Here is a 24193-nt window from a genome sequence, read left to right on the forward strand (position 1 = left end):
TGATGAGACCTTACAAATGCCTTTCATGACTTAAAATATTTATGACTACCATCATAATTTGCTTATAGCAAGCCCCAGAATGGTGTGATTTGGGAGATTAAAAGCAAAACAAAAATCAGAAAACTCGATCTGATGGATATATAAAAGAGAATGATTGGAGAAGATGTACAATTTCAATTAGGTGACATCATTGCAAATATTTCTATGAAAAAATATCCAATGATGGTAATTTATAAGCACAAAAACCACATCTGAAATGCCATAACTTTATTTCCACATCTTTTCCTTCACTGATATCAGAACTCTGGTGGCTGCCTTCAAAATTATAAAGGAAAAAACATACTCCAGACTGTACAGAATCTTATAAAAGCAGACAGATTATTGTGCCCCTAAACTAAAAGAAACCAAACCAAAGGATAAAGGAGAGGTACACAAAAAATCTGAGGTGAAGCATCTTTAAACGGACTAAACTGAATCCCATGGATGCATTTCTGTGCAGAACCCAACAGAAGGGACCAGGAAAGAATACAACCAAAAGATCCCAATCTTCTGTGCATCTAATTTCATCATCAAGTCAAATAACAAAAATACCAACAGAGGCAGCCTATGATGGTGATTATACTGCTGCAATTCATCTACACAGAACCCAGGGCTCTTAAATGAAGGTTTGCACTAATGTGTCTGACTCCTGCAGCACATAACTACAGAAAACCTTTTCATCAAACAAAGCAGGGTGATGAAATACACTTGAATTTTCACGTTACCAGAATTGAACTCTTCATTTCTTCTCTGAGTATTGGACTCTTCATTCACCGACCTGGTGCTCCTCCGTCTCCTCTCATGGTACACGTAGGTATGGTCAGAATCTAAGAGAAATCAAACAGAAATCACTGAGGTTTTGTGCAGGGAACTTGTGTGCAGCACTAAAACTGCTTTGAATTTCACAACTCTAACAGTAGTAAGGAATTCTGTTTATGAGAGCACTAAATTTTACAACACATTACTTACAGGAGCAACTTCAGAAAGCTCCTGTTCTTACCTGGAAAGGAACAAATTGTTCCTCCAAAAAGGCCTGTGCAAAGCACAAGAGAGCAAAAAACAAAGCTGCCCATGTACTTCCCAAGGAAAACAACCTTGTCTTCTGAAACATGACAAATGTTTCATAAAACTACAGTGTGGTTATAAATCAATGTGCTCTCCAGAATGAAGGAATGTTATAACACCTTCTCAGTTCAATGGGTATTTTTCATTAACAACACTAGAAAATTATGCAAAAGATACAAATTGCTGTCAGGAATCATTTCAAAACCAGTCCAGCACTCCAATATACTTCAGTATACTGTGGTTTTGTAATACTTCTCCACCAATTTCATTTACCAAGCAGTGCACAACTGAAATTAAATTCAACACCACCACACAATTTTAATTCTCTTCCTTCAGTGCCAAGTACTGCAGACTTTAGAAAACACATTCTGGATAGAAAAATGCCCAACCAACTGAAGTTCAGGACCCATGGTACTGACCTTCAAGGGTGACCTCAACCTCGGGATTCTCACTTGTTTCTGACATGTCATGGTGGGAGGTCTCTGAAAGAAAAAACCAGGACTGTTGAGTGATGGGCATGGACAAGATTTTCAAGCAAACACTCCATACCTTTACATCTAAACCAACAGTGTCAAAGAAGCCCCTTGCACTCACAGCATGCAACAAAAATAGGAGCAAAGATAATTTACCATGAGCCTTTGAGCAATTCCAGACAAAGGCAAGGAGGGGAATATTACACTTGCTAAACTGCACATGCTACACTGCAGGGTTGCTGCTATGCCTGAAGGAAATTCCATCTTCTTGGCTTTCTTGGGTTAATACAATCATAAGTATTTTCATCTAGAATTTTTATCTTACCAGAACTGAACTCTTCAGATTTTCTCTCAGCATCGGAAGATTCATTTGCCAAATTATTGCTCTTAAGTCTCTTGTCAGGTGGCAGATTGTCTTCATCATCATCTTTAAGAAACAATAAAAAACCCCCTGTTTTTTTGTCCACGGAATTCGCATGCAGAACGGGAACTGCCTTGAATTTCGAAACTAAAACAGAAATAAGGAATTGTGTTTATCAGGGCACCAAATTTTACAAGACATTATGTACATGAGCAACTTCAGAAAGCTCCTGTTCCTATCTGTGAAGGAACAACCTGTTCCTCCAAAAGCACACGTGTGCAAAGAACAAGGGAGCAAAAAACAAAGCTGCCCATGTACTTCCCCAGGAAAACAAACTTGTCTTCTGAAATATGACTGGGCATTGCATGATCATAAAACAGCCATGCAACAGCAAAAGGAATCACAGAATCAATTGCGCAGATCAGGACTGCCTTTGTTATCTAATTGGAAATAATATCATTTCACTAGATGATCTCAAAATAAAGCACCTATGTTTTTTCTTGAAGAGCTCAGATGTTCTAAAACCAGATTTTAAACCAGTTTAAAAATAATGGGTGCCAGTCAAACTCATCAAACAGGTCAACTCTGCCATAAACCCACACAAGTGGACAGACAGGAGAACAGCAGACCTAGCAATGTGTCAGAAAGCTGCTACTCAGCCTGGCACTTTCCAATCCATCCCTATCTTCCCTAAGCTAATGAGCTTTTTAAACTGCCCAATTACCAATACCTCCAACCTCAGAGAGAACAAATGGGTAGAGTAGACAAAGAAAACTAATTTCACATGCAGAAAAATATGCACCCACCTCACCGAGGGTATGGTTTACTTAGCAAGTACAATATCACGTATTGATATATCTTGAACCTATACGGTTCTGTTATACTCTGTCACAAAAAACCTTTTCAGAGCACTTTTACTCTTGTGCTAAAGGCCTTTACATATAAGCAGAACTGAATGACTCTTCCCATAGAAACTTTTCTGTCAAGGTAATGGTGGAGTTATTTCCATGCTGCATTGTAAAACACAGAAAGTAATGCCAGAAGTGTCCACTTTCTCACAAATGCCCTGCCTACTTTCTAAGTTGCTGATTGGGTGCTCTTAGTCTAATTCCCCAAGCAAGCACTGCAAAAGCCAATCTCAGCAGTGTTTTAAAGCAGTGCCAGGACACTCATGCACAAATGCAAGAAACACAGATCACCTCCTACCAACATCCTAGCAGGAGAACTGCAGAGACACTGCTTGGCAGCTTTAGAGCCACTTGGATGACAAAGGGAGCTGCTCCCTGCAAAGGTTTGCATCTCACAGTTACCAATATTAGACAGACACCTTGAGGCTCTGCTTACACCACCTACAACACTGCCTTTCTGCTCTGGTACCATTCTTTCCTGAAGCTGGTTTTAACTACAGATGTCACATGTAACTACAATGTGGTTATAAATCAATGTGTTCTCCAGAATGAAGGAATGTTATAACATCTTCTCTGTTTAATGAATATTTTTCATTACCAGCACCTGATGAAGTCACAATATTTACAAATTGCTATCAGGCATCATTTCAAAACCAGCCCACCGAGTCCAATATGCTTCAGTACATTGTCATTTTCTAAAACTTGCCCATCACATTCATTTATCAAGTATTGCACAATGGAAATCACACTCAACAACAGAACACAATTCTCTTCATTCACTGCCAAGTAATGCAATCAATGACCTGCAGAACTGACCTTCAACAGTGACCTCAACCTCAGGATTCTCAGTTATTTCTGACGAGTCAGGCTGGGAGGACTCTGAAAGGGAAAAACAGGACTGGTGAATGGTGGACATGGACAAGATTTTCAAACAAACATTCTATGCCTTTACATCTAAACCAACAGTGTCAAAGAAACCTCTTGCACTCACAGCATGCAACAAAAATAGAAGCAAAGATATTTTACCATGAGTTAGTCTATGATCATGATTATACTGCTGCAATTCAACTACACAGAGACCAGGGCTCTTAAATGAAGGCTTGCAGTAAAATGTCTCACTCCTGCAGCACAAAATTACCCAAAACCTTTTCATAAAACACAGCAGGAAACAAAATCATCTTGATTTTTTATCTTACCACAATTGAACTCTTCTTCTTTTCTTCTCTCAACACTGGCATCTTCACTAGACGAATTGCTGCACCTCTGTCTCTTGTCAGGTGGTGGATAGTCATCCTCATCATCTTTAAGAAACAATGAAATAAAACCCTGTTTTTTTTGTCCAAGAAACTCGAGTGCAGCACTGGAACTGCCATGAATTTCTAAACTAAAACAGAATTAAGAACCTGTGCTTACCAGGGCACCAAATTTTGCAACAAATTACTTAACTGTGTAAATTCAGAAATCTCCCATTCCTACCTGTGAAGGAACAACTTGTTCCTTCAAAAAGGCCTGTGCAAAGCAAAAAAGAGCAAAGAACAAAGCTACTTCTAAGGAAAGCTACCTTCCTAAGGAGGTACCTACTTTCCTAAGGAAAACAAAATTGTCTACTAAAACATGACTGAGCGTGGCATGATCATAAAACAGCCATGCAACAGCAAAAGGAATCACAGAATATATTGTGCAGATAGGGACTACCTGTGTTATCTAACTGGAAGTAATATCATACCAGTAGTAGATCCCAAAAGACAGTGCCTATGTTTTGTCTGGAAGAGCTCAAATGTTCTAAACCCACTTTCAAACCAGTGTAAAACCAATGGGCACCGATGAAATTCATCAAACAGGTCAAATCTGCATTAAACTCACACAAGTGGACAGACTGGAGAACTGCAGGGACACTGCTTGGCAGCTTTAGAGCCACTTGGATGACAAAGGGAGCTGCTCCCTGCAAAGGTTTGGATCTCACAGTTACCAATATCAGACAGACACATTGAGGCTCCACTTACACCACCTACAACACTGCCTTTCTGCTCTGGTACCATTCTTCCCTGAAGCATTTCTTAACTACAAATGTTACATCTAACCACAGTGCGTTTATAAATAAATGTTTTCTCCAGAATGAAAGAATGTTATAACATCTTCTCAGTTTAATGAATATTTGTCATTACCAACATCAGAGAATTATGCAAAAGATACAAATTGCTGTCAGGAATCATTTCAAAACCAGCTCACCAAGTCCAATCTGCTTCAGTATATTGTGGTTTTCTAAAACTTCACCAATATTGTTTACCAAGCAGTGCACAATTGAAATTACACTCAACACCAGCACAAAATTCTCTTCATTCACTGCCAAGTAATGCAGGCTTTAGAAAGGAAGAATTTAGATAGAAATATGCCCAACCAACTGAAATCAATGATGTGGGGAACTGACCATCAAAAGTGACTTCAACCTCAGGATCCTCACTTTTTTCCGACATGTCATGTTGGGAGGAATCTGAAAGGGAAAAACAGGACTGCTGAATGATGGACAAGGACAGGATTTTCAACCAAACACTCCATGCCTCTGCATCTAAACCAACAGTGTCAAAGAAGCCCCTTGCACTCACAGCATGCAACAAAAATAGGAGCAAAGATAGATTACCATGAGCCTTTGAGTAATTCCAGAGAAAGGCAAGGAGGTGAGGATTACACTTTTGCTAAACTGCACATGCTACACTGCAGAGCTGCTGCTATGACTGAAGGGAATTCCATCATCCTGGCTTTCTAGGGTTAATACAGTCATAAGAAGATTGCCCTTTCTTACTGAGGATTACTGACAATACAAACAAAGGCTGCCTGTCCCCACAGATTAGGGATTTTTTTACCAGCTCTACAGATTCATGGTTGCTGTGCTATCAAGAGTTCCATAAGAGGCTGCAAGGCCAACAATCAAACACAGGAGGGAAATTCATGATCACAATGCTTCAGTTGGGGCAGAGTGCCCCAACAACACAAGCAGGATTAGCCAATCAACACTCACTGTGAGAAAGAGCAATTTATACTTAACTGCACTACAGTTAAACAAAGGGAAGCCAATTGTATCAGAAACTCATTTTCCTTTATCAGAAGAAATGCTGCTGAATTTCATGTAATGGTAACCCCTAACTATGGTGATACCTACCTTCCAGACAAAACTAATGCCATTTGCAAGAAGGAGCACTGCTGCTAGCAAAACCTGCCTTGAGAAGCACACAGCTCATGCTGGAGAGCCACGTGCTCAGAGCAAAGCCAGCAGGACAATGATGTACTGTTCACACCCTGCCAAACCCTTAAACCTTGGGTGATGAGACCTTACAAATGCCTTTCATGACCTAAAATAATGATGACTACCATCAGAGTTTGCTTATAGCAAGCCCCAGAGTGATGTGATTTTGGCATTTAAATTAAAACAAAACAAAAATCAGAAAACCCAATTTGTTGGAAATATGAAAAGAGTTGTTGGATAAGATTTACAATTTCAATTAGGCTTCATCTATTTCTGTGAAAAAATATTTCTGTGAAAAAAAAATCCTAGGATGTTAACTTATCCTCACAAATACACTTCACATCTCAAATGCTCTAACTGTATTTCCACACTTGTTTCTGAGCTACCATCAGAACTCTGGTGGCTGCCTTCAAAAATATAAAGCAGAAAATATATTCCTGACTGCACAGAACCTTATAAAAGCAGACAGATTGATGTGTTCATAAGCCAAAGCAAACCACAGAATAAAGGAAGATCACAAAACATCCCAGATGAAGCATCTTTAACCAGACTAAACTGAAGTGCTTGGATGTGTTTCTATGGAGAACCCAACATGAGGGATCAGGAAAGAACACAACCAGAAAATCCCAACTTCCTGTGCATCAATTTACATCATCATGACAAATAACAAAAACCAACAGAGGTAACCTAAGATGATGATGATGTGCTGCAATTCACCTACGCAGAGCCCAGGGCTCTAAAATGAAGGCTTGCATTAATGTGTTGCACTCCTGCAGGACAAAATTACCCAAATCTTTTTTGTAAAACAAAGCAGGGAGAAAAAATCATCTTACTGCAGTTGAAATATTGTGCTTTTCTTCTCCTTCTATTGGCAGTTTCCTTAGCCGACCTGGTGTTCCTCCTCCTCCTCTTTCTCTTGCTAGGGGGCAGGTACTCATCATCATCATCATCTAAAAAAGACAATTTTAAAAAAAGTGGGGTTTTTGTCCATGGAAATCAGGCGTAGCTCTGGAACTGCCTTGAATTTCAAAATTTAAACAGAAATAAGGAACTGTGGGCACCAAGTTTTGCAGTAAATTTCTTACCTGAGTAACTTCAGAAAGCGCCTGTTCTTACCTGTTTTCTAATACTTCACCACCAGATTACGAAGCAGTGCACAAAACAAACTACACTCAACACCAGCACACAATTCTCTTCATTCACTGCCAAGTAATGCAGGCTTTGGAAAACACATTTTGGATAGCAAAATGCCCAAAAAATTGCAATCAATGACCTGCAGAACTGACCTTGACTAGTGATTTCAGCCTCAGAATCCTCACTTGCTTCTGAGGAGTCATTCTGGGAGGAATCTGAAAGGGAAAAACAGGACTGTTGAATGATGGACAAGGACAGGATTTTCAACCAAACACTCCATGCCTCTGCATCTAAACCAACAGTGTCAAAGAAGCCCCTTGCACTCACAGCATGCAACAAAAATAGGAGCAAAGATATTTTACCATGAGCCTTTGAGTAATTCCAGAGAAAGGCAAGGAGGTGAGGATTACACTTTTGCTAAACTGCACATGCGACACTGCAGAGTTGCTGCTATGACTGAAGGGAATTCCATCATCCTGGCTTTCTAGGGTTAATACAATCCTAAAACACCTTCTGTTACCCAGGATTACTGACAATACAAACAAAGGCTGCCTGTCCCCACAGATTAGGGATTTTTTTACCAGCTCTACAGACTCATGGTTTCTGCACTATGATGATTTCCATAAGAGGCTAAAAGGCCAACAATCAAACATGGGAGGGAAATTCATGATCACAATGCTTTAGTTGGGGCAGAGTGCCCCAACAACACAAGCAGGATTAGCCAATCAACACTCACTGTGAGAAAGAGCAATTTATACTTAACTGCACTACAGTTAAACAAAGGCAAGCTAATTGTATCAGAAACTCTATCAAAATTAAGCAGCAGTGCATGAAGGAACATATTTTAGCTATTCCAGGAGAGTAAAGCTGCACTGGTGCATTTTGAGGAGTATCTTCTTTCAGATCTCTGTAAGCTGGGGTATGGTATCACTTTGGGAGCAGGTCTGAAGGAATCTTTGCTTCAAAGGTTTCTCTTCACACGATGTGTGGGGTGCAGAGCAGAAATTCAGCTCTATCTACTGGGACACCTCAACTGCAGTATACTTGAACCATGTCAAATACATCATCCAGTTCATGGAAATCAGTATCATGTTTTGGTCTAATTCCAAGGGATTGCTGGGTACATAACTAGCAAATGCAAAGTATTACAAAAAGGAAGAATTAGGAGTTGTTTTACTAGACACAAACATAAAATAGGGTTGTAAAAAAGCCTGTCACATCAACTGATCCCCTAGAACCCATTTGAGAGAGTTAAATAGGATTAAAATAATTAAAAGTATGTAGCATTTTTGGAATTTTTGAGACTGGAAGATGATCCACCTAACCTAGCACCAAATCCCTGACAAACACTCAGAGTTAAGGGAATTGTGCAAAAACCTCAAATCAAATTGCAGCAAAGTTCTGGAAGGAAACTCCCAGATGAGACATTTTTCTTAAGACACATTGAACCAATGGTGTTAAACATCTAATTAAGTTTTTAAAATAACATATCATCATCACTAGGTCTCCTCTGATCTTGGGTAAACACACACAAGAAGCCTTCTTCACAGTTGAAAATGTTCTCATTCACCAGCACTGGCTCCAGTTTCTCAAATGTGATTTTTTTCCCTTTCAAACAAGTTCTTCTGACACACATAACCTCAACTTTCTGACTGCTGAATTCCAATCACACCATGCTGCCCATTCATCCATTAGCTGGGTGTGGGCAGCCTGCCTGGATGGGAGCAGAGATGGTCATGTGCTCTTCCTTCACCTTAAACCTCTCCTATACAGTGTTTTTAACCACTGCCATGGAGCTCTGCCTGCTGCCATCTTGTTAGCCTGCTGCTTGCAGGAGAGATAATCCTGGCTGCTGCACTAAGATTCACCAGCTCCATGAAGGACCAGCATGGTCCCTGTGGGTGCCTGGGGAAGATGTCCCTTCCCATCTTTTCCCCTGGAGCCACTGCATGGAGGGCCTGCTTGAGCAGGAGTTCCACCAGGCCTTTTCTTGCACAGTAGTGTGACACGGGGATAAAGCACTGCTTCCTTTAGCATGCACCAGCTGCCATTCCAGACACAGGCAAGGAGGTGAAGATGACACATGCTGAACTGCACATGCTACACTGCAGAGTTGGTGTTCTGACTGAAGGAAATCCCATCGTTTTGGCTTTGTAGGGTTAATGCAGTGGCAAAGACTGATCACCTTGCATGGGTGCTGTCATGTTCCACTAGTACAGTGATGGTTTGTTAACTTAACTCAGACTGCAAAAAACAACACAGAGGGGATTTCAGTATTAATCAAAACAAATGCACCTTTTATTGAGTGCCCACAGCAAATGCAATAGAAGGATTAGAAAAGGAGATAAAGGATAGAGAGAGAGAGAAAGAGGGGAAAGTGTACAGCTACCAAGGTGGAGACGGGATACTCATGGTCCAGCCAATAGACCCGCCTTGTCACGTCAGGGAGAATCTCAAAGTCTTGGTTAACTCAGGGGTCTATTATAGTCCTCCACTGAGGGGGGAGCAGGTAAAAGACAATGGAGAATAATTCTATTGAAACCACTGAGGGGGAACAGGTACAATGAAGAACAGGTGTATTGAAGGCGCCAAGGGGGAACAGGTCATGTTCTCAGCACTGAGTGAGAGCAGTTTTGTTCTTGGTCCAACGACCACACCTGCAGGCAACACGTGGCAAACATCTCCCTTCAGTCAGGCCAGCCCCCGCTGTGTTAGGATTATAGGGGGCTCAGTCCTTGGGAGGGGACTTCAATCTCTGTTCGTCACAGTGGTCGTGAAACAGATGAAGGATTTTCCATGGGGGACCACCAGAGTTACCCCAGAAAGTTCATTTGGCCAAGAGGTAATCCACGGGCTATTGTCATGAAGCAGGTGTAAGCACATATGGCGAGGTGCCCCTTGCCAGGCCCTGCTCGCAGCAGTGCACCGTGGCGGCTCTGCAAACACAGCTGCCAACAATCCCTGGGCGAGCATCCACCTCAACCAGGCCACAGCTCCAGCCAGGCTCCTCAGGGTCACGGTCTCTGTCCTTGTGATGGCCATGAGGCAAATGAGGCAAACTTCAGACATCTCTTACAGGGGCCTGGGGGCGTTGACTCGTGTCCCCCCTCACGGGAGCCATTGCCCGCAGGGAGCCCCGCTCCTGTGGCACAGCGCCCCCTGCAGCCGCGGGCGGGCACCGCAGCCGCCACAGGTGCCAGGAGTGCCCTCTGCTGGCTGTGGGTGGAACCGCAGCGGGCATCGCTGTCGGGCAGGAAAACGCCCTCAATGCGCTTTCTTCTTTTGGCTCGTTGCTGATGCTGTTGGGCTTGTTCCTTTCATCTTGTTATATAGATATCAATAGACAGATAGATAGAGATATATACGTATGTGAGAAATGCTACTCACTTCCAAAAATTAGGAAGGTTTATTAAACCTTATCAAAAACACAGCAGAAGACTGAATAGAGAAAATATTACGGCGCCAGGAGTAAAGGATCTTTCCCATCATCTGCTCACCCACACAATGGAGGCTTCACCTTTTAACCCTTTATCCCCTCCCAAACTTCTGTCCATGGACTCCTCCTTTGCTGTAAGGTGCTGGAGATCACTGCCTGACACCTTGATTGGAGCTCAGGTGCTGCCACAGGAACGAGTGACCCTCCCAAATGTCCCAAAACCAAGCCAGCCCCCGATAACAACACAAGGGAGGGTAAAACGTACCTATAAATCTATAAAACTGCTCCTAACATATATACAGGATATTGGCCTTGTAATTCTGAGAGTCAATTGCATTACTCATCTATCACACACAGACTAGTAAAAAACTGTTATTCATTTTCCCATTCCTTACAGGGAAGCCATGTATTTCAAAGTCATTAAAATTTTGGAGGAAGGGAGTCATCTTTCCATTCCAGAGAGGGCCCCGCATTCCTTGGAACACTACTGTGTTTTAAAGCAATGAAAGAAATGAAAAGTAAAACAAAACAAAAATCATAAAAGCCAACTAGGTGAAAATATGAAAAGAGAATGCTTGGAGAAGATGTACAGTTTCAATTAGGCCCTATCTTTCCAAATATATCCGTGAAAAAATATCCAGTGATGTTAACGTATCCTCATAAAAAACACTTCACATCTCAAATGCTCTAACTGTATTTCCACATAGGTTCCTGTACTGCCATCAGAACTCTGGGAGCTGCCTTCAAAAATATGAAGTAAAAAACATACTCCAGACTGCAGAGAATCTAATAAAAGCAGACAGATTAATGTGCCCATAAGCCAAACCAAACCAAACCACAGAACAAAGGAGAGGTACAAGATCACAAAAAAATCCCAGGTAAAGCATCTTTAACCAGACTAAACTGAAGGGCATCTATGCATTTCTGTGGAGAACCCAACAGAAGGGATCAGGAAAGAACACAACCAGACAATCCCAACTTTCTATCTGTCTATTTACATCATCATGTCAAATAATGAAAACCAACAGAGGTAGCCTAGGATGATGACATCTGACTGCTGCAAGACATCTACATAGATCCCATGCCTCTTAAATGAAATTCCAAAAGTGCTCTTCTATTTTAATTTTTTAGCTTCTGTAATTCTCTCAAAAAGGTTCTAAATAATCAGTTAATGTGACAGTAATTTTTGCAAGATATAGATTTTTTTTTTGCAGCAAAAAATCACCCAAACCCTTTTCATAAAACAAAGCAGGGAAATAAAATAATCTTTCATTTTCATCTTACCAGAATTGGAGTCTTCTCTATTTCTTCTCCCAGCATTGGCCCCTTCATTACCCGACTTGGTGCTCTTCTGTCTCTTGTCAGGTGGTAGGTAGTCATCATCATCTTCTTTAAGAAACAAAAAAAGGAAAAAAAATGGCTTTTTACTTTTGTGCTAGAGGCCTTTACATATAAGCAGAACTGAATGACTCCTCTCATATAAACTTTTCTGTCCAGGTGATGCTGGAATTATTTCCATGCTGCATTGTGAAATGGTGAAAGTAATGCCAGAAGTGTCCACTCTGATCCAAATGCCCTGATTGGGTGCTCTTAGTCTAATTCCCCAAGCAAGCACTGCAAAAGCCAATCTCAGCAGTGTTTTAAAGCAGTGCCAGGACACTCATGCACAAATGCAAGAAACACAGATCACCTCCTACCAACATCCTAGCAGGAGAACTGCAGGGACACTGCTTGGCAGCTTTAGAGCCACTTGGATGACAAAGGGAGCTGCTCCCTGCAAAGGTTTGGATCTCACAGTTACCAATATCAGACAGACACCTTGAGGCTCTGCTTACACCACCTACAACACTGCCTTTCTGCTCTGGTACCATTCTTCCCTGAAGCATTTCTTAACTACAAATGTTACATCTAACCACAGTGTGGTTATAAAGCAATGTGTTCTCCAGAATGAAGGAGTGTTTTAACATCTTGTCTGCTCAATGAATATTTTTCATTACCAACACCTAAAAATTACTCCAAAGGTACAAATTGCTGTCAGGCATCATTTCAAAACCAGCCCACCAAGTCCAATATGCTTCAGTATATTGTGGTTTTTGAAAACTTCTCCACCAGGTTTGTTTACCAAGCAGTGCACAATCCAAACTACACTCAACACCAGCACACAATTCCTCTTCATTCAGTGCCAAGTAATGCTTTGGAAAGCATTCTGGAAAACACGTTCTGGATAGAAAAATGCCCAACCAACTGAAATTCAGGACCCATGGTACTGACCTTCAATGGTGACCTCAACCTCAGGTTTCTCACTTATTTCTGACATGTCATGGTGGGAGGTCTCTGAAAGGGAAAAACAGGACAGTTGAATGATGGACATGGACAAGATTTTCAACCAAACACTCCATGCCTTTGCATCTAAACCATCTTGGTAAAACCTTATGAAACAATGGCCTTGTTACCCTTGTAAAATCATGGCTGAGGCCTGTTACTTCATCTAAGCAGAAAAAGACTATGGGAACATGACACAGCTGCACTGGAGGCAGAAAAACAAATTATATAACCATGATGTGCTCACATCGTGGTTTAGCATGGTTGGTTGGATTGTATGGGATCTACTAAAATGGAATGTAACAGATTATGGCCTACCTGCTTAAAAAGGGCCTGCTTTTTGCAATAAACAACTCTCCTTTGCACCTGCCTGGGGACTCTGCATCACTTGGCTTCATAATATTTATCCTCACAAAAAACATTCACATCTCACAGGCTATAACTGAATTTCCACATCTGTTCTTTCACTGCCATCAGAACTCTGGTGCCCGTCTTCAAATTTATAAAGACATTCCTGACTGTACAGAACCTAATAAAAGCAGACAGATTAATGTGCCCATAAGCCAACTCAAACCAAACCACAGAATAAAGGAGAGGTATAGGATCACAAAACATCTGAGGTGAAGCATCTTTAACCAGACTAAACTGAAGTGCATGGATGTGGTTCTGTGGAGAAGCCAACATGAGGGATCAGGAAAGAACACAACCAGAAAATCTCAACTCTCTGTGTGTCTATTTAGGTCATCACATCAAATAACAAAAAACAACCAAGGTAGCCAACAATGATGATTATACAGCTGCAATACATCTGCACAGAGCCCATGGCTACTAAATGAAATTCTAAAAATGTTTATTATTTAGCTTAATTCTGACAAAAAGGTTCTAATTGATCAGTTGATATGACAGTTATATTTGCGATAATACTGAACTTTTTGGCACCACAAAACCACCCAAAACTTTTTCAGAAAACACAGCAGGGAGACAAAATAATTTTTAATTTTCATCTTACCAAAACTGAATGCTTCAGCATTTCTTCTCCCAGTATTGGCAGCTTCAGTAGCCGAACTGGGGCTCCTCAAGCTCTCTTCAGGGGGCATGTACTCGTCATCATCATCATTATCATCACCAACATCAACATCATCTTTAAGAAAGAAAAAAAAAACCAAAACTAGTTTTATGTCCAGAAAACTCGAGTGCAGCACTGGAACTGCCATTAATTTAAAACTCTAACAGAATTAAGGAACTGTACTTATCAGGGAACCAAATTTGGCAATAAATTACTTAACTGAGTAACTTCAGAAAGCTCCTGTTCCTACCTGTGAAGGAACAACTTGTTCCTTCAAAAGCACATCTGTGTGCAAAACACAAGAGAGCAAAAAACAAAGCTGCTTCTGTACTTCTAAGGAAAACAACATTGCCTTCTGAAACATGACTGGGCATTGCATGATTGTAAAAAACCCCATTGAAAGAGGAAAAGGAATCACAGAATAAATTGTGCAGATAGGGAATACCTTTGTTATCTAACTGGAAGTAATATCATACCATATAGATTATACCACAGGTCTCAAAACACAGTACCAATGTTTTGTATTGAAGAGTTCAAATGTTGTGAACCCACTTTCAAAGCAGTGTAAAAACAATGGGAACCAATGAAATTCATCAAACAGGTTAAATCTGCCACCAGGTTCCTTTGCCAAGTAGTGCACAAAACAAACTACACTCAACACCAGCACACAATTCTCTTCATTCACTGCCAAGTAATGCAGGCTTTGGAAAACACATTTTGGATAGAAAAATGTCTGAAATCAATGATGTGGGGAACTGACCTTCGTTACTGAACTCAGCCTCAGAATCCTCACTTGTGTCTGACGAGTCAGGCTGGGAGGTCTCTGAAAGGGAAAAGCAGGACTGCTGAATGGTGGACATGGACAAGATTCTCAACCAAACACTCCATGCCTCTGCATCTAAACTACATTGCCAAGGAAGCCCCTGCACTCACAGCATGCAACAAAAATAGGAGCGAAGATATTTTACCATGAGCCTCTGAGCAATTCCAGAGAAAGGCAAGGAGGTGAGGATTACACTTTTGCTAAACTGCACATGCGACACTGCAGAGTTGCTGCTATGACTGAAGGGAATTCCATCATCCTGGCTTTCTAGGGTTAATACAATCCTAAAACACCTTCTGTTACCCAGGATTACTGACAATACAAACAAAGGCTGCCTGTCCCCACAGATTAGGGATTTTTTTACCAGCTCTACAGACTCATTGTTTCTGCACTATGATGATTTCCATAACAGGCTGCAAGGCCAACAATCAAACATGGGAGGGAAATTCATGATCACAATGCTTTAGTTGGGGCAGAGGGCCCCAACAACACAAGCAGGATTAGCCAATCAACACTCACTGTGAGAAAGAGCAATTTATACTTAACTGCACTACAGTTAAACAAAGGCAAGCCAATTGTATCAGAAACTCTATCAAAATTAAGCAGCAGTGCATGAAGGAACATATTTTAGTTATTCTAGCAGAGTAAAGCTACACTTATACATTTTGAAGAGTATTTTCCTTTAGATCTCTCTATGCTTAAGTATTATACCATGCTGATGGTTTCCTTTACAAATATAAAGTAAAAAGATACCAGAGTCAAAATACATAAGGAATTTTTAACAATTTTTAATCCTTACTATTTAAAGTAAGGATTTTTACTGCAGAAATTCCAGAATTATTTTGTTCATGTGAACAAGACTGAGAAGACCTTTTCCTCATCTTAGAAATTTATGGTAGCATTCTGACCTTACTATGAAATTCAGTGTTAAATGCAGGTTGGTATTTTCTAGTCTTTGCAAATAGGCAATCCAATATTTTTAATGTAAACTGTACACTGTTGAAAAAAATTGCACCATTTTTTGTAAAGGCATTTCAGCTATTACAGAGTTTTGCCAAGGTACTGTTTTGACTAACACAGACTTTCTATTTATTTATTTATTTATTTATGTGCTCATTCACCTCACACTGTCCTGAAAAACATAGTTAAGTTGCACTTACAATTTATAAAGTAGAGTTTTATTAAAGTCTATAAGTCATTATAAAACAGACTGAATTTCTTGAGAAACATACCAATTTACACAAACAACTTGTGCTTTAGAGTGATCAACCTGATGCTCCTCTTTGAATTTAGAAAAGGAAGAAATTAAGTTCCCATCTACATGTCTGTCTACTCGGACAGCTGGAAATTAAAGTAATAGTAATTTTCATTTCTATTCATGTTTAAGTTCCAATACCCTCAGCTTTTTGGCAAATCAAGTAGCAAAGCTGTGAAAATCAAAACTCACACACTCAATTTCTAAAACAGATGTGAGGAAAAAATACAAGTAAAAGATCTACCTGTGTAACTTTTTCCAGGAGCAATGTTTTCATCTACCTCTGGTGTTTTGGAAGGGCCTGCTTGAGAACAGAGAGAACAGTTTTTAAGGGTGTCTCACAACTAACACATACTTCCAGCCCACACAGGAATTTACCAAATAACCGCTAGTTTCCTATATTATGTGCTCACTTCATACTTTCTGTAATGTTAAACTTTGGAAAGACTCTGTTAAATATTAAATATTTATAAATCCTTACTTACTTGGTTCAACAGAATAAAAATGGGGTTAGTGGCAGCATGGTGCATTTCTTAGACTACTAAACAGTCAAGAGACTCATGCTGAACAGCAGGTTTCAACTAATGAACTAATTTTTAAAAAAGAAATGTTGATGGTGCTGCCTTTCTTCAAGGACACTTTAATCACTAGATCTTTTTCCTGTTCATTAAAGCTAATATTCCTAAGGAGTATTCTTTGACCTCAACATTCCTATCTACATTTAACACATAAATTCACAGGGATTAAAGTAATTTATGACACTCCAAGGCTGTTTACTTTTCATTACAACAGTTCTTTTGAAGACTACAGACTGGTTAAAAAAGACTGGTGCAGAAAGCAGCACAGAAACTACACTTAACCTGTTATTAACACTCCTAAATTATTTGTGGTTATTTAGTGTTAATTTATTTATGTTTATTTGTGTTTATTTAGTGTTTATTAACACTAAATGAACACTCCTAAAACCCTACTGCTTACTGCTGTGGCTCTCCTGCAGCTGTGCTAGAAGGGTGAGCTGCTTACAGCACAAACAACACCACACTGAGCAAGAGGCCATTCTGCACCACAGAAACAGCACAGGTATGGAAAACCTGCTATGTGTGGCAAACAGGAGTAACTGGAACTCATTTGGACTAATTGTTCTGTGCAAATCCCATAATTTCTGTGTGCATTTGCTAAAGCAATCTGCAGAAGCTCATAGAGGTGACCAGAAATTCCAGTTGTTTAGAGATAGGTTCATAAATGTATCAGCAAGAGTATTAATAGTTCCACAAGAGAAAAAGCTACTGTTAATTCACAAGGCAATGGAATATTCTAAACTCTATTGCATCTGCACACTAAGAAAGAAAATACAGAAAAGACTCTTGTGGAGAGCTTTGTGGATAATTGGCCAGCTGAGAAAGGTCACTTTGACATGATACTGTTGGATAAGTTTTGAGGAAACAAGTTGGGGATTAAGTAGTCAGTGTCCAATCCCTGACAAGAGTCATGGTGACCTTGCTGCAACATGAAGATGGAGGAGAGAATCTTTTGCCAGAAAAATGAAGATAGCCTTGGGTAGAATAGCCACAGGAATGTAGATGTAGAAACAAAATAATTATTAGAGTATAGAAGCAGGTGTGGTTGATTTATGTGTGTTTAACCAATAATGAGCTCAGCTTTGTAATATGTATAAGCTTCATTAACACCAATATAAATATGTGTGAGCTATCAATAAACTTTGGGATTTGCTGATCACTCATATTGAGTGCCGCTCTTCCTCCGCCGACCCGACAGACTATTGTCACAATCAGACTTCTTCAGTATTTCACTCAACTGAAAGTACATACACAGTATCAAATAAGTGAATATCTAAGTATTAAAGAAAATAATGATAATTAGATGGTTACAATAATGCTAACTTGAACAGCTCTGCCTAATTTGATTATTCAGATTTTCAAAGAGATTAAAAATGAACAGCATTTCAAGTGAGGAACCTATGCAAAGTTCTTTGCTTGAAACACATTTCTTTCAGCAAGTGCTGCTTAGATCTGCTCCTGCCACTTTTCTTTGCTGGAGGAAGGTGTTTCCCCCCACCTCCCCCCTTTTTTTTTAACCTGTTTACTTCAGAGGAGCTCCCTGATTTTGTTCATAACACAGCTCCACAAAGACTGATGTTGGCACAGCCTGGATCATAGTCCAAAGATGGGGAAAAACAAGGAGGAAAAGGAGCCAGAGACACTGGTGGTCCTGCAGGCCTCACCTCTCAGAAAGAATTCTCATACCAATAGTGTGATCTGCAGCTGTTAGGGGGAGTGGAAATAGAACACAACCCCCTGTGTGTGCTGAAAATGTCTCCATGGACTAAATTTGCTTTTATTTAAAGCAGCATATTCAGCAGATGCACCCAGTCAGGTTTGGCATTTCCTAAGAACTCCTGTGAACACGCAATTATTATTACTCATAAGGCACTGACACAAAAAAGTATGCATCCCACTACAATCAAATATCTCAAAATATGCACAGTTTTGCATTTATTCCTTAATTCAGAAATCCTGACAGGATTGTTTTACCCCCATATTCTGAAGCATTCTCTGTATTGCTTTATCTTTGTGCCAAATACATGCTGTGACAGCAGTAAAAAAGGAAAACTAATAGTCTTTCATGCATTTAAACTTGAATATTTCTCTAGTTAAAAAGATAAAATTAGTAGATTTACAGCCTTTGGGATTAAGCACAGAGAACTCAGTCCTTTTATCTGTAATACTGATAAAAACTACAATACATGTAGTAAAACCATTAGATTTTTTTTCAAAAGTGACCAACACAGATTATTTCATAAAACTTGAACATTTTTTCCATATTGTGAGGTTTGGACAGAGGAAAAAAGCAGTATGAAAAAGTTGTTTCAGAAATTAAAACATGTCAAACAATAGATTCTGCTATCCTAATTTAGTAAGGACTAGAAAATTAAATTTAAAAGAGTTCTACCACCAAGAGATATTAATAAAACCAGATACATTTCCACTTTACTGCATTAATGCACACAACAGGCAGAAATACACAGATATGACATAACCAAGGAAAGCAAAAATCAAGTACAGTGGTAACCAGATGAAAAGAATTTCCCTCTTTGTTTAACAGGAAGAGTTAGTGTGCCACCCAGGCACATGGCATGTTGATCAGCATTACAGATCTTTGAAAGGAAGCACTTAGAACAAAAATACAACCATTAAATTTTATCAGTGAGTCACTTTCTCCAGGAAGCCCAAGCAGATTTCTGTTCCCTAATACTTAAGCTGTTTCTTCTCAGAAATGGATAAGCCTGGCTTTTGCTGTAGCTTATTTTTAGCAAAATGTATTACCTTATCTGTTTTCTTTATTTTGTAGCATCTCTCCAAAGGCAATGCTGGGGCAGACTATGTCATTCCTCAGGAACACCCCTCAGAATAAGCAATTTTTAAAGGTTCACTTCTTGGACAGCACCACCACCCACACACAAACACCTATGTGCCTCCAGAATTTATAGCTCTATAGTCTGGACAACCTTTGGCTTGAATCAGAGTGATATATAGCTACAAAGAGAATGAAGGGGAAGCTGCTTTACTTGTCTAGTCAGCATGACTTGACATGAAAGTGAAACCATCTTTTAGCTCACAGCACCCCATCACTTTTACAAATATACTCTGTCTTCTTTTAAATGCCATTTTGGACAACTGCACTGCAGGCAGAGAGGGGGAGTCATCCCTCAAGCACTGATAGTGGAGCCCTGGAAAATGTTCAAAATAATCTTTGAAAATATTAGGCTTTGTGTTTTCTCAGATCACTGCACCTGCGTAAGCAGTATGATAAATATATAATTGTTAGATGTGATGATTGTTTAGTAATTAAATATAATTATTATAGAACCATAAGAAGAATCGTGACAAACTATGTTGGAAATTTAAAGGGGGCTATGTTTAGCTGAAATCTGTGTATACAATAGAACAATATAAGTTTAATAATTAACATGAAAGTTATGTATGGTCAGAATCAGATTTGGGTGGAAATTACCCCGATTCCCAGAGCTCTTCAATAAAAAGCACCACATATAATCGCTTATGTGATTATGTGTTTTTGAACACTAACAGCACCACTTTATCAGAAAGAGATATATATTTCTCTCCCTCAATCAGAAGATTTAAATTTAGAGTTCTTTGAAAGACAACAGAAATCCCCCCCTGTCAAATGTGCTTAGACTTCACTCTGGAAGCATATTGCATGACTTGGATTTCTCAGATGCAGTGCAATGGACACTATTTTGTAAAGAAGCGATTTCAGTGCAGACTCTCTTCAGATGGCATTGAGTTTCATTGTGGGCTATTGGTCAAATTCTGACATCATTTGTATGCATGAAATGGAAAACCACAATGGGGATAAAAAGCAAAACAATGGGAAGACTTGGCATTGGAATGAACAATGATTAGGTTGTCTTCACACCAGTATCTACTTTTACTACACTACTAAATCATGCCTGTAAACCACTAAATTGCCTAGCCTGTAAAACTCCAAGGCCAGGCAATGCACACATATGAAGAGCAGATAATCCTAACACCACTCCAGTTGTGCACTCAAAGGGTGACACTTTGCTATGCCATGGTTGAGGTCTCTCTGAATGATGCTCTTATATTTCTTGAGATATGCCAGGATGAAAATATTGATTCCAGATCCCCATAGTTAGTTATTAAAGCACATTAGAAAATAGTCTCAAGAATCCTCATGTCTGAACACACACAAAATGTTATCTCAATAATATATAATATTACAAAATTAAGGGATGTGCAGTTTTGCACTTCACTGTTGAACATGTAACTGTCATTGAGAGATGTGTGGCAGCTTGCCCTTGTTTCTTTGTATTACTCAATTAACCTAATGACAAGTACACATAGGTTAAAATTATAAATTTAACGTTTTACTTATTTTATATTGCCATTTATAGTCACAATTTCTTAATTACCGTTCATGCCAACATAAAGAAAAAACAATTTCCGTTTTCTCCTAGCTGAGGTCAATGTGCAAACCAGATACATAGAGGTGAGGCAAAACAACTGGGAGAAAACTTAAAACATACATGGAGGCTGAGCCATGGGCCTCATAAATATTGTTTTGCTTTGTCCACATAAATAAACCTTTCAATACAATTTTGACACATACTGATCATTCCTACAAAGGAAGCGATTGATACACTTCAGTCACAGAATCATAGAATGGCTGACTATATGATGTACAGTGTATAAAAGTTACTGAAACTTTAAAGAAAAAATTCAAGCAGTGCTCTAGATAGCACCACTAGAAAGGTTTATTTCCCATTTAACAAAGTCATTGAATTATAGAGTCTGCACATTGTACCCCCAGAAAAATACATCAAGCAATTTCAAAACTTCTTCAGACCAAACACACACATATGGCTTTGGGATGAAGTTGTTCTTTAGGTCTTTTGGTATTCTTCCTAAAACTTACATGATAGGAAATGCTGTATCCTAACAGAGCTAAGTAACTGCATGCTTAATGACCAAAAATTACTAAAAAGAGAGGCATGGAGGGACCAACACTTAGGCAACCAATCCTTTCATGAGATAAACACATATGAAAATTAGTATCATTACCTGAAGTATTAAACTGATAGTAGTTAGGATCATCTCTTTCCTGTTTCATTGTTACTGTTGACAATTTGGAAGAAATTCCTGTAGAAGCAACAAAGGAATCAAATATGGAAACCAATAATAAGCAGATTCTTAAAACAAACAAACAAAAAAAAGCACTCACCATGATCCTCATTGGTCTCTATTAAAAAAAAAAAAGAAAAAGGAAAAAAATACAAAACATTACACATTTGTTGAGCTAAAACAATGGCAACAAAGTGACCTGCTGGTTTCTTATGTTTCAGTTTGGTCAACCCCAGAAATAATCTAGGATTAAATACCTCCCAACAAACTAGGCTTCCCTGAAGATGCTGTCTCAGATCTGAAGAATATTTTTTAAATGGGCTCTTTCCTCTTTGCATGCTACCACAGGAAAAAAATATATTTTATCACACATTGTGCTAAAAGACCTGGGAAAGCTCCTGTTCATTCTTCTGTGACAATTACTTAAAATGCCTAAAAAGTGCAGGAAATAGTCTGGGACTGACTTAGCAAAAAGTTTACGTTAATGCTTTGTATATGTCAAGCCAAATGTTAAAAATGGAGGGTGCCTAAACCACAAATTTCAAGGTGTGAAGCACAAATAACAAGAGCAAAAAGCTGAACTACATATGAAAACTTAATTCTAAGAAGAAACTGAGCAGTGCAGCTGAACCCAGCAAAAGGGAAAGGCAGCAGTTTATCTCCCAGCACACCAGCTGCCTGGCTGGCTTTAGTGGGATTACCCATGCTGTTATCTCCCAGCACACACCTCAGCATCACAATGCCTTGGGCAATCATCTGCTACCTGCAGAGCAACTTAGGAATAATCTGGCAATCTTTAAATAACAAATAACACATCTTGTTATTTGTGAACTTTTTATTTCTATTTTAGCTAGAAAATGGTCATTTTATTATTTTCAATATTTTAGGAATATTAACAAATAAATTCTTCCCTAAAGTACATAAAGATAAATTTAGTCTACAATGCTGTCCTAGGGTGACGTTATGATGCTTGTATCCCCATTCATGTGTTCTGTTAATGTTGGATATTCTGTTCTGTACCTTTCAGACTGGCTCTGAAGAGGGAAAGTTTTGTTTTGGTTTTCTTATCAGCCTGGTGGAACACAGAGACTGCAGCTTTTGCTTTTTCTGCTTTTGCTTTTCGCTTTGCTCTCTCTCGCTCTTGCTTGCTTTGCTTCTGCTTGCTTTTGCTCATTAGTTAGTTCAGCTAAACTGTCCAAATTTCTTCCTGGACCGTTTCTCCTTTCCTTTTTCTGACCATTTCAAACCTGCTCCGGACTGGGACCTGGGAACACCGAGAGTTTGCACCTTGTGGCTGCAGCAGCTGCCCCAGCACAGGAGGGACTGAGAACAGAGCGACCACCCCCAAGAGAGACTTTCTGAATTTGTCATCTTTGTCAGAGCAGTGACAGAGTGGTGTCACCTGGTACTGTTCATTCTGTGTGCTGGGGGTGCTGTGCCTGGTAAATAAACAGGTTCTTTCCACTTCTCTCTAAGGAATCCTTCCCAAACCAGTTGGGGGGAGAGGCCGTGTGGGTTTGCTTTCTGGAGGGGCCCTAATTTGGAAATTCTCCTCCAAATTTGCCCTAAACCAGGACAAATGCATTACAAAATTTTGTAATTTGTAATTTCCCTCTTGAAATGGAAGCATTTGGCTAGGGTTTAATATTTGATAAAAACTCCAACTGAAAAACGGACAGTTTCAAGGAAAGAGACGTTTTTCTGTGTCACCAAGGATGTCTATTTGCCACTTTTCTTTTTTTTTTTTTTTTGGAGCTTTTTTTTTCTGTTTTTGCTTAAGTTCAGTCTTCTAACAGAACTAACAGAATATGGGTTTGGGTGTGGTTTTTTTTGGTTGGTTTTTTTTTTTTTTTGTCCTGCAAATAAAGGCAAAATTTTGAACATACCAGAATCCTTGCTTGGTTCCGTTTTCACATTAACAGGAGGGCAACTATAAAATTAAGCAAATCAAAATGAATGACATTATTAAAAACAAACATTAGATTTCTGGGAAGTTCTTAAAGCTTGATAGCTTGTTAAGCAAAACCAATCTCTCAGAATTTTTTCTAACAATGATATAAAATTAAAAACCCCTGCATATTGGCTTATCTGATTTTTTACAACTGAATTGCCAGCAATCTCCTATTCCCACATTTTTTGGAGGCATACCCAATATTCAGATCATGTTTAGCATTTAATGAGAGGCAAACACAGAAGTACAGAAAACTGATCCCTGGTGTCACATTAACAATTTTTTGATGTATTACGGATACAGTATCTTCATTTACTAATTTAAAAAAAAAAATCACTTTTTTCAAATTGAGGAGGGGGAAGGAAGCAACATTATATCTGTTCTCCCTCACTGCTGTACCATAAAACATGGCAAACTTATCCCTGACTAACAGAC

At 39.3% G+C, this 24193-nt stretch overlaps 1 protein-coding gene across 1 annotated transcript in view; it reads right to left on the reverse strand.

Moving 5' to 3' along the window:
• The window catches only part of GTF2I (general transcription factor IIi), a 71018-nt gene that overhangs the window by 26074 nt on the left and 20751 nt on the right, over positions 1-24193 (reverse strand). The window contains exons 8-23 of the mRNA XM_066563238.1: positions 23694-23737; positions 21908-21925; positions 21748-21825; positions 16368-16427; positions 14806-14868; positions 13989-14120; positions 12929-12991; positions 11942-12046; positions 7374-7436; positions 6921-7037; positions 5275-5337; positions 4043-4147; positions 3663-3725; positions 1903-2085; positions 1524-1586; positions 765-866 (exon numbers count right to left, since the gene is read on the reverse strand). Coding sequence (XP_066419335.1) covers positions 765-866; positions 1524-1586; positions 1903-2085; positions 3663-3725; positions 4043-4147; positions 5275-5337; positions 6921-7037; positions 7374-7436; positions 11942-12046; positions 12929-12991; positions 13989-14120; positions 14806-14868; positions 16368-16427; positions 21748-21825; positions 21908-21925; positions 23694-23737 — 1322 coding nt within the window. The remainder of the gene's footprint in view (positions 1-764; positions 867-1523; positions 1587-1902; positions 2086-3662; positions 3726-4042; positions 4148-5274; positions 5338-6920; positions 7038-7373; positions 7437-11941; positions 12047-12928; positions 12992-13988; positions 14121-14805; positions 14869-16367; positions 16428-21747; positions 21826-21907; positions 21926-23693; positions 23738-24193) is intronic.

Source organism: Molothrus aeneus, chromosome 20, assembly GCF_037042795.1.
Source record: "Molothrus aeneus isolate 106 chromosome 20, BPBGC_Maene_1.0, whole genome shotgun sequence".
NCBI classification, from domain to species: domain Eukaryota; kingdom Metazoa; phylum Chordata; class Aves; order Passeriformes; family Icteridae; genus Molothrus; species Molothrus aeneus.